Source organism: Vulpes vulpes, chromosome 15 (assembly GCF_048418805.1).
Source record: "Vulpes vulpes isolate BD-2025 chromosome 15, VulVul3, whole genome shotgun sequence".
Taxonomy (NCBI): domain Eukaryota; kingdom Metazoa; phylum Chordata; class Mammalia; order Carnivora; family Canidae; genus Vulpes; species Vulpes vulpes.
In genome coordinates, this window is record NC_132794.1 from 1,840,171 (window position 1) to 1,855,132 (window position 14,962).

The window sequence follows — 14,962 nt, forward strand, 5'->3', positions numbered from 1 at the left end:
GCCCACCTGTGTTCCTGATGGAGCTGTGGGCACTCCCTCTACGTGCTGGGATCGTCATGGAGAGGCTGTCACCGCCAGCACGACGCCTTCCTCCCTGGATCCTTCCGGAACACCCCTTTGCTCGTTTATCTGGCCCTCATTCACCCAGCAGAAATGCTTGAGGGCTCCCTGAGCCTTGGGGTGGGGACCCCGTTGGCGTTCGACGTCACTGGTGGAGGAGGGAACGTGCGGAACCCCCTCCCGTCGGGTCTGCAGGGAAACGGGGAGGGCGGTGGGGGCTTTGCTAGGCAGCCCCTGCACGGAGGCCCCGAAGCCCGGAGGCCGCTCTCGGGGCGGGTCTCAAACGCAAGTGGGATGAGGTCCCGGAGCACAGGCTCCTCCACGGGCCATTCCCTCCGCCATCCAGGTGACACCCACTCGCTGCCCCGCACCCCTCAGAGCACACAGTGTGGTCAGGGCACCCCGTCCAGGATCCGCGGCAGGTGGCTCCCTCGGGCAGGGATGTGAGGACCAGCCCCCGAGGGGGAGGGCCGCTGCGGGAGGGCAGTCAGGGCGCGATGCCCTGCAGGTGGAAGGCGGCCTTGGCCAAGGCGCGAGGGCGCCCGCACCGTGCTATGGCCAGGACGGCTGTGCCCAGTGTGCATGGGGCTGGGCAGCGCCAGGGCGAGACAAGCACGTCGGAGGAGCCAGTTCCCGAGGGCCGTGGTGGGACCAGGGGGCCCGATGTGAGCAGGGAGGCAGCACGACCCCAAGATTGCTGGCAGGAGGACGACCCTCCTGGGGCTGCCGATTCCCGAGAGGGACCCCCGGGAGGAGTGGGACTGGGGTGGGCACGAGTCCTCGCACCGCGTGCCTTCCTGCGGGCTCGGGGCTAAGCGGGGGGAGCGGTGCAGCCGAAAGTGCCCGAACCCGGGGCTTCATCCACCTCCTCCCGCTCCATTCTCTCGGCCTCCCTGGGAGCTGGGTGCTGCCCCTCATCTCGCCTCACGCCCGGGGACACTGAGGCACGGGGGTCCGGCACTGGCACCTGGCTGCATGGCACCGTCGCTCTGGTCAGCGTTGCGCAGAGCCGTCGAGGACGAGCACCTTCCGAGGACTCCGCCGTCGCTGCGACGCCCTGACAGAGCCGAGGTCCGGAAAACAGCGCGGGCGGCCTGGCCAGAGCCGCCCCAACCACCGGCCTGGCCGCGGGCTCGCCGTTTGAAAGGCGATCGGCGATGGGCCGGCCTGGGAGCCCTCCCGTCCCCCCCGTCAGATGCCCCCGTGGAACCAGCCCCCAGGCCTGTGAGACCAAAGACGCACGAGAGTCTGGGAGCGGACGTCAGGATTCGCACGCAGGCCTGGGGAGCGGGGACAGTGGCTGAGGACGGCGACACGGCACGGAGCAGCTGAGCACGGGCCGCGTGGAGGCCGGCGCCGGTGACAGGCTGACGGCAGCGCATGTGGAGCCCCCGTGGGCTCTAAGCTACCTCCCGCGTCACCAGGGTCGCACGGACGCCCAGCCCGAGGGGCCTGGTTCTCAAGGAAGATCCAGGGTGATGCTTCCGGGCGCTACGGGGCGGGTGGGGGCTGGGGACAGACCCCTGCGGGGTCCCTGGGGCAGGTCCTGCAGCCGGTGTGGAAGGCGCGGCCCGCGGCTTTCTGGTCCCCACGCCGGGTTTGGGCAGGGCCGTGGCCTGCGTTTGGCATGAACACGGTTCCTGCCGCGGGTCAGAGCGCACGTTGGGATCATCGCCCCGCGGCTCCCACGCCGTGATCCTCCTCCTCCCCCGCGGGAGCCGAAGGCCAGGTCCGGAAGCTGTTCTTCCTCGCGGCACTTCAGGGCAGCGAGCAGGTGCCGCGGCTCCCGGGGCCCGGCCCACCAGGGACACATGCCACCCGCCGCCATCCTCACTCATCACGGGGCAGACGGCGAGGGGTCTCCGGGATTTGATAAAGGACCCGAAACTGTGGTAGTCGGGCTGCAGTGTAGACACGCGCCCGCCCTGGACGAAGCCGAGCCAGCCCCAGAAACACGACGGAGGCTGAAGCCTGGTCATCGCCGTCAGAGGTATCCAAGCGGACTCCGTGTTTATAAAGTGGCTGCGGGTGCCATGAAAGGACAGTCCTCGGGTCTTAAAAATACGGTCGCTGCCCATATAAGAAGATACTCGTCAACCGCACTGGAAAATGAAGACGGGGGAGACTTCTAGAATGTGGAGCAAGAAGGTGAGGGAGGGAGAGGGGATCCACCCAGGAAACCCGGATGGAGTGACGCGGGAGCAGAGAGCAACGGGCCCATGGGGGGGCCCGGAACGCGCCTTCAGCCGGGGGCGCTGGCCCTGGACACCACATCACGCGGGGCTGGCTGTGAGGCAATGGGAAGACCCGAACCTTCCAGAGACGCCAGGACAGCTCCGGAGAGGCTCAGGCTGCGGCGCAGGGCGGGTTCCTCTCCCGCAGCCCTCTGGGTTCCGAGGGAGCCCACTCCCGCCTGAATCCTGCGTGCGGCCCCCACGAGGCTCCCCGGGTCTCCTTGGCCCTGCGGCTGCTCCGTCGGAGCCACGGTCAGGGACAGGAGAGGCGGGATGCCACACTGGCTGTCACCCCCGCTGCTCAGGGTCAGCCCCGGTCACATGAGCCACATGGGGCACGAGTGGGGCACGTGCTGTCCTGAGGTGTAGACGCGGCGTCCACAGGGAGCAGCTGGCCTCGCCGAGCCGCGGGAAGAGCGGTCACCTTCCAAGGAGGGGCTGCTTGACCTGCATGCTGGGACTGTCCCCAGGGGCCGGGGGTGGGGTGTTGCTCTGAGCTCCTCCTGCTGCCGAAACGCCCCAGGAAGGGCTGGGCTCTGCGAGAGTGACGTCGTGATGTGGCCAGAACCCCATAAGTGCTGACACTCACATCTCGAGTCTAGAGTCATCCTGCGGATGATGTCCAGGGGCTGGGGCTGGGGTCGGACCCTGCGTGCATATGTTGGGGTTTGTTGGCGGGACAAGGGCGAGGGGAGGTGAAGGAGGGGAGGGGCCTCATATCTTCCTCCTAGAGCTCCAGTGGGGTGTGCGGGGCAGACCAGGCATTACAGGGGTCTCCCTGGGCCCCAGACGAGGGCAGCTCTGTGTCCCGGTACCCGGGGCAGGCACGGCGGGCCGGGCTCCCCAACAAGCAGGACCCAGTGGCCGTGGGCCCCACCTGTGCACGGGGCACGGCTGCCCTGCTCCCCACGGCCTCACCCCAAAGCCCTGGGGTTGCCGCTGGTGGGCAACCTCTCTCGCGTCCCCTTTTGAAAAACCTTCCTGGTGTTTGCAGAGGTGCTTGAGGGGAGGTCCGCGGCTGCACTTGCTCAGTGGGCTCGTGATCGCATGTCACATCCGCTTCACAAGTGAGGACACGGAGGCGGGAGGTGAGGGGACCCAGCGGGGGGCGCAGGTTGGGCGGAGCCTGGGGTGTGGACCGGGGCCCTGGGAGGGGTGGGTTCTGGACTCCACGCTCGGCGGCGCTGGTGGTGCTGGTGGCGCTGGTGGCGCTGGGCCAGCAGTGCCCGAAGGTGGCGTTTGCAGGGGGGATCCAGGATCTGGGATCCGGGATCCAGCCCCGTTCTGTGCCCAGCCCTGCAGGCGGGGCTGACCCAGGACACCGCCACCCCCCAGCCCTGCAGGCCGCCAATGGAGGCCCGGGGTGGCCAGAGCTTCGCGCCCTGCCCAGGGGCCTTCCCTTCGACACCGCCGTCTCCTCACGGCTCCGTGACACCTCAGTCCCCGCAGAACCCCACTTTCATGTTTTGCCAGCATTTTTCACATTGTGTTCAAATCCTTCTAGGCCCTGGCATCGCCTTACTGTGCCGGGTGCTCTGAAAGCACACGTGGTGGAGAGGAGCTGACCTCGCAGGGGCCTTTGCTGGGGGGCTGGGCTGGCCGTAGGGGGCGGGGGGTGTCACCAGGAAGTCCTGGCCCTACAGGGTCCGGCCTGTGGCTGGTGTGAGGGGGAGGAGGGCTGCTTACCCTCAGGCACGTTCCCAGCCCCACCCTCTGCATCTCCCCACCTCTCCCACCGGGAATTCCAGAACCTTCCTGCAGACGGCAGAGACCAAGGCCCCAGTGACTTGGCATCGTAGTCTTAGAGCCAAGGAGGCCGGAGCTGGGTGTGTCCAGGAAGCCATGGCCTCGGTCCACGGGGAGTCCGGCCTCCAGCTGCTGGAATCTGCGCCCTGAGCTCTTAACTGACTACAGGGCCTGTGGTCACAGCGTGGGAGGGGGGCAGGTGGCCGAGTCGGGGTTGGTTGTCCTGGAGATGAGCTGCTGGAAATGACAACCAAGGGCACAAGGGGCTGGCCGAGTGCCCACGGGACGCAGAGGGGAGAGAGCGAAGCGCTAGGGAAGCAGGTCGGCCGGCGAAATTGGGGGCTTGTCGGAAACCTAGTGTCTACCAAGCGGGTACGTGTGCAGGCAGGAAGTGGAAGTGGGGGGGGGGTTGGAGCCACAGCTGTGGGCTGGGTGGTGCGGGAGCGCCCCTGGGTGGTCAGCACTGCCCGGCGGCCCCGGGAATGGGCTTCCTCCTGGGGACTTCTGTTTGCTCAGTGGCAGGAGCCTGGGGGGGGCATCCAGAAGTCAGCCAGGGAGGGCGCCTCCCCCTGCAGCCTCCTGGGTCTGGTGGGACCCTCGCCCACTTGGCCAGCTGCCCGCCTGAGGACAGCAGCCCCCCCGGCCCTTTGGGGGGCAGCCTGCCCTCCCGGCAGCACGCCCTACCTCCCCGTCCTGTCCCCCAGGCGCTCCTAGGCCTTGATTCTTTGCTCCATCAAAGCCAGAACCCAAGAGCCTCCTGATTCTCTGATTAGAGGAGCCCCCCCCCCGCCCTCGGGGAGGGAGGCTGTCGGGGGCTCCAGGTGCACCCGCCGCCGAGCCCCAGAAGCGCCGTCGCCCCTTGCCTGCACGGCCTGCCAGGCACCGTGCCGGGAGCTTTGGGGCGGGTGGCAGGGGAATTCCGGGGGGGGGGGGGGCGGCGCCCAGCCCAGCAGGTGCCTGGCTGCCCTGCTCGGTGCCAGGCAGGGTTTGGCAGGGCTGTTTGATGTGGGGATTTCTTCTCTCTCTGATGAGTCCCTAATGTACCCAGAACCGGGGCCTCCTGCAGCAGGCCCGGGGCCCGCACCCCCTGCCCGGGCTGGTGCCGCCGCGGGCGCGCTGTCCCCACCCTCACTTCTGAGCTGGAAGAGCCTGGACTCTGGCTGAGGGCGCGGGGGTGGGCCCTGTTCCTCTGGGTGGGAGGAGGGCTCCTCGACGGCCCGCGGCCCCGGCCTCGCATGGGTCCCTGCCACCCTCCGCCCAGATAAAACCCCGATGCCTAGTTCAGTTTGAATTCTGGGTAAACAATGAATAACTTGTTAGTAAAAGCACCCCAAGTAGTGCGTGGGACACTCACAGACTGAAGAGTCATGGTCTGGAATTCAAATCGAATGAGGCACCCCCGTACTTGCCGTATCGGGTGGGCACGCGGCACTGAGGCAGGATGAGCACCCCTCTGCCCACACGCACCTGAGCGCTCCTCCCTGCCTCCTGCTCCGGCCACACCCTTGGCGTCATCTCCGGATCCTCCACAGCCCCTCCTCACCCCCCCCCACACGCTGTACGCCCCTCCGTGACGAGTGAGTGGTCTGAGGTCACGTGGCTCAGCGCCCGAAGGAAACCTGGCAGCTAGGGAGATGCTCTCCTCAGGCCACCTGCTGGCCACTTGTACTGCAAGGGTGTGCACGTGTGCATGCAGACGTGTGCATGTGGTTACACAGGTGCGTGTGTGTGCATGTAGGCATGTGTAGGTGGGTGTGGGTACACATACACAAGTGCATGAGTGTGCATATAGGTGTGTGCTTTGTGTGTGCAGGCATGTGAACACAGGTGCACGAGAGTGCATGGAGGCATGTGCAGGTGTGTGTACAGAGGTGCATGTGTGTGCATGCAGGCGTGTGCATTGTGTGTGCAGGTGTGTGTACATGGGTGCATGAGTATGCATATAGGTGTGTGCAGGCATGTGTACACGGGTGCATGAGGGTGCATGCAGGCATGTGTAGGTGTGTGTATACAGGTGCATGTGTGTGCATGCAGGCGTGTGCATTGTGTGTGCAGGCGTGTGTACACAGGTGCATGAGTGTGCAGGCAGGTGTGTGCATTGTGTGTACACAGGAGCACGAGGGTGCATGCAGGCGTGTGCATTGTGTGTACACAGGAGCACGAGGGTGCATGCAGGCGTGTGCATTGTGTGTGCACGTGTGCATGTTTGTCCATGAATGTGTGCAGGCTTGTGCACTTACAGGTTGCGGTTTCCCAGCCGCGTGGATTCCTCAGCGCAGGGTTGGAGGGAGCCTGTGGTCTGGCGGTCTGACGCCTCCTGTTTGGTTTCTCGGGAGTCGCAGAGCTGCCATGTGTGACCCCTCGCGGGTGTGGGCCCCCAGCACTTGTCCCAGGGAGCAGCCGCAGAATGGATGACGCTGAAGGCTCCGTGGACCCCAGTGTGTGTGAGCCTGCTCGGGTGCTGTGAGCCGGCCCCAGGGGACAGACAGTGCCACCTCATGGAGCCACATGAGCAGAGGACACGCTAATCCAATAAAGCCCTAGCCCAGCTCCTGGCGCCCGCATGGAGTCAGTGACCCGCAGGTGTCCTGGTCCCCTGGTCCTTGTCCTGGTGATTCTTGTTCTTTAGCCGGAAGTTCCTGGTCCGTCCCCTGGGGACAGGGCCAGACCCGTTCTAGAGCCGCTGGACTAGGCAGCGCCAAGACGTCTCAGTAGGGCCAGGCCGGCTGGGCCACGGCAATGGCACCCTCTGCTGGGCCTGGAGAAAATGCCACCTCGACGGCAGAATGTTCTTTGCCCGTGGTTGAGGTTGGCCAAGCAGGGAGTGAGGCCACCGAGGGCCAAGCAGGTGGGCTGGGCTGCACATCCTGGATTTGCATGTGGGGACAGCGGCATCCCAGCAGGCGGCAGATGTGCTGAGGAGGGGCAGGCACGTGAGGCTGGCCGTGGCTGGTCAGGGATGTGGGGTGTCCCTCAGGCACGGGCCTCGCTGGGCACTGGGAAGCAAGGAGGAAGGCAGCGGTCGGCCCGGGGTGCCCCTGCCGTGTAGCCAGCTCTGGCCCGGCCAGGACCACCCGGGGCCACTCAGGGATGACCTATCCCCAGGGAGGAAGCCCGGTCCCCAGCCTGCCCACTGGGGGGCTGTGGGCATCCCTGTGTCTCCGGGCCCGGGCCCTGGTTCACGCAACGGAAATCCTCCTGGAGCCTGGCCCTGAGCGTGACCCCCGACGTGTACGGGGGGGGGGGGGTGAGGGTGCTAACAACCACCTGCTGCCCCAGCATGAGAGCGTCGCAGTGTCGGGGGCACAGCGGCCAGCGGGGATGCCCCCTCTGAGGTGCGGGGCGACTCCCTGTCCTCAGCTTGCTGCAGGACTTGCTACCCAGCAAAGCATGTGCCCCGACGGATCTAACGTCCTGAAAGCACGTCTCTTTCTTGCTTCGGGGGAGGCCGGGGAGCAGGGATCCCGGGCCCCATATCCCGGGCCCCTCTCTGGGCGGCTGGAAAGCTGAGGGCTGCCTTTGGGCCCCACCCGCCCTCCCCTCCCTCCGGGGAGCAGGTGCAGCTTGGATGCGGAGCAAGCGCGTCCTTGGCCACGCGGAGGATCCAAGATGCGGGGAAACGTCTGCTTTCGCCGGGACTTTTGGTTTTACACGTTGGGTGTGAGGTGGTGTCTTGGGTGCTTTAAGCTTGTAATTCCCCGGGGACTGCAGACCTCGGACACATCCCCACCGGTTTCCTGGCTTTCTGTAGTTTCACTTGTGAGATGCCTGTTCAAGTCTTTTGCCCACATTTTATCTTTCTTTTTTCTTTTTTATTTATTTTTTTGCATCGTCATTACTGATACGTAGGAATGACAGCCCGTGACAACACCGCGTCCCCACCTGGCCATCGGGTGCTGTGTGCGTGTGTATCCTCACGCGGCTTCTGGTCACAGGAGCCCTGCAGACGCCCCGCGGTCCGTGTGCGCCCCAAGCTCGCCTCCCCTTGCCCCGGCCGCGCAACCGCCCGCACTCCCACCGCCTCCAGCCTGTCCTGGAAATCGGGCCCCCTGGCAATTCCTTCTGTCACTGTTCTCTGAAAATGACCTTATTTTTACCTTCACTTGCGAAAGCTGTTTTCACCGGTTTTGGGATTCAGGGCTCACACGTTTGCCGTTCGATTACTCTGCGGACGTCTTGCCATTGACGCCGAGCCTCCCTGGTCTCGGGTGTTGCTGCGCCGCTGTCCCCGCGCCGTGCGGCCTGGGACGTGTCTTCTCCATCCCCTCTAGGCTTCCCGCTTCGTCCTCTCTGTCAGCTCCCGGAACGGGACACGTTGGGTGTCTGGTCCTCTCGGATCTGTGGTTCAGTGTCTTCAACCGCATTTGGAAACATTCTAGCCCTCGTGCATTTGAGCGTTTGCTTCTCTCTCCTCCTCTTCTCCTTCCCTTCCGGCTCCACTCGTGGGCTCACCTGGGGACCCCCACCCCGGGTCACTGGCCGCACCCGCCGAGCGCCGTGCCCATGCGCCATGGGGTGAGGACAGTCCTCAGAGGAAAGGTCGGATAAGCAGGCGCCCCGTGCACGTGATTCCCTTCATTCGGGGGTCGCGGCCCCTCCAGTGCCCACTCCCCAGAACCGTCGTGTTGCACGGTGGCCCACACAGTTGCGCTCACAACTGCCATCAGCAGGGGGGCCGGACCGGACGCTAGCGTCCCTCTGCCGCTATCAGAAGCTGAAAGTCGGGGGGCAAACATTTAAAGACAACTTGAAGGCCAAGTGTGCCGCTGGAGCTTCTGCAGCCATCAGCAGCCCACGGGGACAGACGGGGTCTCTGCTGACACGGGAACCGAGAGCCCGGCAGCGTCCACTCCCTGTGGTTCGGGCTCCCCGGGGGCAGTGACACGCGCCGCAGCCACACTCTCCTCCTGTGCCACCCACACCATCTGCCGCCTTCCTGTGGGGACATCCAGACGGCCTCCCCCTGGGCCCCCCCCCCCCGTTTCCCCGGGGAAATGTGTCTGTTTCTGTCCCCGTCCTTTCTCCTGAGGGCTCAGGTCAGGGCCTGGATCTGGACCCCCCCGACCTCTCTGCCGCCCTGCACGGCCCCACCAGAACCCCTGAGATGCTGGCCGTAGGCCGGACACAAACCTCCTCCACGTGGGTCCCCGCGGGGGCCCCGTTCATGCGGCTCCGGGTCGGGACAAGGGCTCCCGGGCTCGCCGTTCGTGCATAAACGCAGCCTCGCTGCCCGTGCGCCCCTCGCCCTCCTCGAGGGTGATACGTGATTCCCAGAGGAGCAGCACGGGGAAGCCAGAGGTGGGGCTGCTGATGGAGCCCAGGGAAAGCCTCGGGCCAGGGGCAGCCTGTGGCCGGAAACACACATATCTAGAGGCTGCTGAGGAGCTCAGAGCCAGGACTGGGGGGAGCAGGGAGGGCTGCCTGGAGCAGGTGTTTCAGCAGCTGCACCTTCAGGACGGGAGCCCCGGGGGAAGAGCACAGAAGGCCAAGAAGCACTTTGCAGGGATGATCTCTCCGGGTGAGGGCACACTCGTGCGGGCAGGGGGCAAAGCCAGGTGGGGGGGCACCCTGTTTGCCCGCGGCAGCGCCAGGATGTCCTGAGGGTCGCTGTTCCCGCACGCCCCTCCCCACCCCTCACTCCTTCTCGCTCTGTCTGTCGCAGACGTTCGGGGCCGCCGACTGGGAAGTGTTCCGCATTGGAGAGAGGGTGTTCCTGGCTGTGGCCAACAGCCACAGCTACGACGTGGAGGCGCAGGTGCACAATGACTCCTATGTCGTCAACTCGGTCATCTACGAGCTGAATGTCACCGCGCAGGCGTTCGTCAAGTTCCAAGAGATCCCCACGTGCAGGTGTGCCTGGGGCGGGCGGCCGGGAGGGCGGGCACGGGAGGGCTGTCCCCGGAGCCAGCGCCTGAAGGCCGCGCGAGATCCCCAGAGCCACACGCGGTGGCAGCGGCGGCGAGGCCTCGTCCCTGCCCTTGGGGTGTGATGTGGCCTCCGGGGACCGTGGGCTGACTCTGGGGCTGCTATTTGGAACCTTGGCTCTAATTTCCTTCCGACACTGTGCTTTGTTTGCTGCAAGCCAGCGATTTTCTATTAAATGTGCAGGTTAAAAAAAAAAAGTGCAGATATGTGTCACCACCAGCAGGTGATTTTAGAACATTTTCGGGCCAGCCCAGGGAGCAACCCCCACCCGCCGGCGCTCACTCCTCCCCCCGCCCCACCCCGGCAGCCAGCAGCCTACTTTCCGCCTCCACGGAGCAACCAGCTCCAGACGCCGCGTGTGCGTGGAACCCGCAGGAGGCGACCCCAGTGCCCAGCTGCTCTCACTCAGCACAGGTCCTCACGGTTCCTCGGCGTAGGAGTGCCCGCCAGCGCGTCGCGGCTTTTCACGGCCGAACGGTAGTCCATCACGCGGGCGGGTCCGTTCTGGTGACCCCAGCCGTCGCCCGCTGATGGACCTCTGACCAAATGGCGTGGCTCTGAACAGAACTACACCTGCTGTGGGGGCACAGCGGGAACTCACAGCGAGACGGCTCACTTTCTTTTTAATTTTTTTTAAAGATTTTATTTATTTATTCATGAGAGACACAGAGAGAGAAGCAGAGACACAGGCAGAGGGAAAAGTAGGCTCCGTGCGGGGAGCCCGATGTGGGACTCGATCTCAGGACCCCGGGGTCACGCCCTGAGCCGAAGGCAAGACGCTCAACCACTGACCCCCCAGGTGCTCCTACTTCAACCTCTTTAAACTGAAAGATTTCGCCCTCGTTGCCCAGCAACGCTGTGCGTGTGCAAGCCCACCGCCCACGGATGGATGGGTGGGCAGCTAACGGGTCCCTCCTCGTAGTGCACTGTCATCCAGCCTGAAAGGGAGGGGCTGTGACACAGGCCCCCGCACGGCAGGCCTTGAGGACACCATGCTCAGTGAGACCGAGGACACACGTGGTGTGATTCCACTCGTAAGGTCCCTGGAGCGTTCAACATCGGGGGCAGAGCGTAGGGTGGGGGCGCCAGGGCTGGGGGAGCAGGTTCGTGCTCCACGGGACAGAGGTTTGGTTTGGGGGAGTGAGGAAGGCCTGGAGATGGACGCCGGTGACGGCTGCACAGCGCTCTCGAAGCACCTGTCACCACCGAACCACGTGAAAACGGTCAAGACGGCACATATCATGCTATTTGTATTTTATAATTTAAATTTTAAAATTGAAAAAAAAAAGGCAGGGATCCCTGGGTGGCGCAGGGGTTTGGCGCCTGCCTTTGGCCCAGGGCGCGATCCTGGAGACCCGGGATCGAATCCCACGTCGGGCTCCCGGTGCATGGAGTCTGCTTCTCCCTCTGCCTGTATCTCTGCCTTGTCTCTGCCTCTCTCTCTCTGTATGACTATCATAAATAAATAATAATAAAAAAAATTTAAAAAAAAAGAAAAAAAAAAAAAAAAAAGGCAAACAAAAAAAAGTGGTTTGCACTTCCCTGGAGTGGACCCAGGTCGCTGTGCGGGAAAGTCGCCCTGGATTTGGGCTGCCACGGGGCCCTGGGTCCTGGGATTAGGAGAACCGGCCGGAGCCCGTGCCCGGGTGTGCTCACCTCTGCTCCCCTGTCTCCGCAGCGCTCTCGACTGGGAGTTTTTCTCGGTGGGAGAAGATTATTTCCTGGTGGTTGCAAACTCCTTTGATGGAAACACCTTCTCCGTAAACAGTATTATCTACAGGTAAAGAGCCTCCCGAGGCTGTCCCTTCCTCGCCGCCTGGGTTTACCTGGGAGGGAGGGGCTCACCTTCCGTGCAGGCGACCACCAGCTGCCGCGGGTCGCAGGCCGAGCCTGGGTCACGCCCCGAGGTCGGCCAGGTGGCCCCGCCGGTCACGCGGGCGCTCACAGGTCTGGATTCCGGCCAGAGGTGTGCAGGCTTCCAGCACGGTTGGCAGTTTTCGAAGCGACCCCGTCCAGGAGTGCGGTGGTGTCTCCCTCCCGCTGCCACGTGCGCTTCAGTACAAGTTCCCAGGTCCTCGTCCGGGCCCTGGGCCACAGCCCTGGATTCGCTTCCGGGAGGCTTTCCGGTGTCGAGAGCACAGCACCTGGGATCTTTCCTTTCCATTTCCAGCCGCTCGTCATGGCTTAACCTTAGCATCTAGCTGCCCAACCACGTTGTCATCTCAGTTCTGCTTTTTCTTTTCTTTTTTTTTTCTGCTAGTTTTCTTTAAGAGTCTCGTGGAATTTCTAGGGGTATAATTACATCCATGAGTACAAGCAACTTTGCTCCTTATTTCCTTTTTTTTTTTTTAAGATTTTATTTATTTATTCATGAGAGACACAGAGAGAGAGACAGAGACACAGGCAGAGGGAGAAGCAGGCTCCATGCAGGGAGCCTGACGTGGGACTTGATCCCAGGACCCCAGGGCGCCCATGAACGGCATTTTCTTTTGGGGACTTACCTTTATCCCGTTTGATCTGGATCCTAACCTAATAAATACAGGTGCAGAGTCTTGCACCCGCACCTGCGGACTGAGAGGGTCCAGATGCAGGACCTGCTTTCTTTGCCGTTGGCTTAAACTCTGCTACAAAGCCGCCCTGGCCCCGTTCCTTGTCAGTGGTGTCTCTTGAGCAGCTGCCTCGGTGTTCCCCGCGGCCACCGGTGTAACCAGGCTTTTCACCTCTTCTCCAACAATCCCGGTTGTTCCCCGTCTCACTAGAAACGTCCCCGACCCTCTTCCGACTTCCTGACTTAGTAGAAAGTGGAATTTTCAACGTGACGAAGTAGCTGGAGAGCCCGTGTGGAAGACCGTGTGTTCAGAGGTGGCCACCAAGACTTTGAAAAGGAAGAACAAAAAATTTAAAAAAATTAAAAAAGAAAAAAAGAAAAAGAAAAAAAAAAAAAAAAGAAAAGGAAGAACAGCGAAGGCGGCCCTCGCAGCGTGGAGACCGCAGCTGGTTCCCGCCGAACGTGGGCGTGCAGGTGTGGTCGCAGCTGGGCCAAGAGAGATGGCGGTTTGCAGCCGCGTCACGCGGTAAATGCTGTGACTCAGTCAACAGGGAAGGGACGCATTATGTGTTACCTGGTAAAATATGTCATCTCCCATCCGTCTGGACGGGGACCACGATCTGCCCGGCTTCATATTTCACGTGGAAACGAACTTCCCAGAGGTTGAAAATCTAAGTGTAAAAAAACGGAAACAGCAGAAACATCAGTGGAAAGGCTAAGAGGGTCCCGACGGCCACGTGGCGCCGGCGCCACGACCTCCTCCGACAGGCGGCAGAGGGGCCGGGTGACTCCCTAAACCTCGGGGCTTCTGCGGAAAAGGCTTCGCGTTCAAAATCAGAGAGAACGACTGACCACACACGGGGCGGATAAAGCAACCCGTGCAAGCGGAGAAAAGGTTGTTTTAGTTTAGAGAAATGGGCGAGTTGTAGGCACAGGAATCACGGGGAGAAAATGAAAACCGTGAGTCAGCACGAGGAGTTGTTTTCCGGAAGCTGGAGGACGGCACTCGGGCGCGGGCAGGATGGGAGCCACCCCGGGAAGCGGCCGGGACAACTGCCCCAAGGGAAACCCTCGCACCCTATGGCCAGGCGCCGCCCTGGGGGCTCCACCCCATGAGAATGAACCACCCGCCGCGGGTCTGTTTGGGCCGGGAAAGCCTAGAACCATGGACTCTGCTGGCCGCACAACAGCTGTGTTTGGGGACAGGGGCTCACTGTCAAGGCCAGCCCGGGAGCAGGGAGGCCCAGGCTTGGCCCCTGCGGTTCACCTGGCATGACCGGGACCTGCTGGGGGTGCCTGCAGGGGACTCTGGGCCGGGGCAGGACCCAGGCTGGACACGAGGCGCTGCGGGGTCTGAGGGCCGGATGCCCGTTCCGGGTCTCAGTTTCCCTCTCTGCAGGCTGGGCATGGCGCGGGCGGAGGGGAGCTTGGGCAGCCCAGGGACATGTGGGAGCCGGGGACGGGGCGGGCTGGACAGGTGCCGGAGTGCAGGGCCTCGCGGCCCGGCTGACGGCGTGTCTCCCGCAGGTGGCAGGGCTACGAGGGCTTCGTGGCCGTGCACAGCCTCCCGACCTTCGGCTGCAGGGACTGGGAGGCCTTCCGCACCGCGGCCGGCTCCTACCTCGTCTACTCCAGCGCCAAGGAGCCCCGCTCCCGCGTGCTGAGGCTGAGGACCGGCTGACCCACACCCGCCGGGGACGCGCGTCCACCTCTGGGCCCCGGTGACCGGCGGCCGGCCCGAAGCCCGGCGCTGCCCCGCAAGTCTGTGCCTCCTGCAGGGATTTGTCTTTCAAGGAAAAGCTCACACACAGGTTTACCTCAGAACCAGCGGGGCCTCCCCACCGCCCCCGGTGACCCTGCCCCCTGCCGCAGCCCGGACGGCAGCGGGCCTCATGCCGTCTTACGTGTTTTGTACCAGCTATTTATTGTATCCTAACTATACAGAAACATATTTATGACGCTCCTTACAGAGCACAGCAGCGTCTGTGTGTTTCTGGGGGGACGGCTCCCCGTGAACAGGTCCCGGGGCGGGGGGCGCACCCCTGGGGCCCTAGCCACCTCTGGCCTGCAGGGGGCAGCTTCCTCTGGCCTCATTTCCCCCGGGGATGTCCTGGGGGTGGGCTTAGGGGAGGGATCCCAAGGGGTGTGGGTCGTGTGTCCCTCCATGAGGACTGCGCCCGTCCACGGGGCCCCCATGGCTCTGCACGCAGGCGGGCTCCCCGGTCCCTGCCGCTGGGCTCGTGGGCATGCGGGATGGACTTGGAACACCTCAGCTCCCCCCCGTGTCTAATGCCCCAGCCCTACACCGGAGGGGGGGGGGCCTCCTGCCTCCCCAGGACGGCCGCTGGGTGGGACCCGACGCCAGCCCCGGGAACTGGACTGGACTGGAGCTGCGCGTCTGGCCCTGCCGGGTGTCCCCAGGCCAGCGGCCCTCAGCAGCCCCTGCCAT

General features: G+C 63.8%; 1 protein-coding gene across 1 annotated transcript in view; it reads left to right on the top strand.

Annotated features, from left to right (window-relative positions):
• Positions 1 to 14,491, top strand: part of TSPEAR (thrombospondin type laminin G domain and EAR repeats) — a gene marked incomplete at its 5' end in the record, with an annotated part of 222,724 nt that extends 208,233 nt beyond the window's left edge. Inside the window, 3 exons of the mRNA XM_072740612.1 lie at positions 9,703 to 9,890; positions 11,644 to 11,745; positions 14,041 to 14,491. Of these exons, the coding sequence (XP_072596713.1) occupies positions 9,703 to 9,890; positions 11,644 to 11,745; positions 14,041 to 14,194 (444 nt within the window). The remainder of the gene's footprint in view (positions 1 to 9,702; positions 9,891 to 11,643; positions 11,746 to 14,040) is intronic.
• Positions 14,492 to 14,962: the final 471 nt, after the last annotated feature.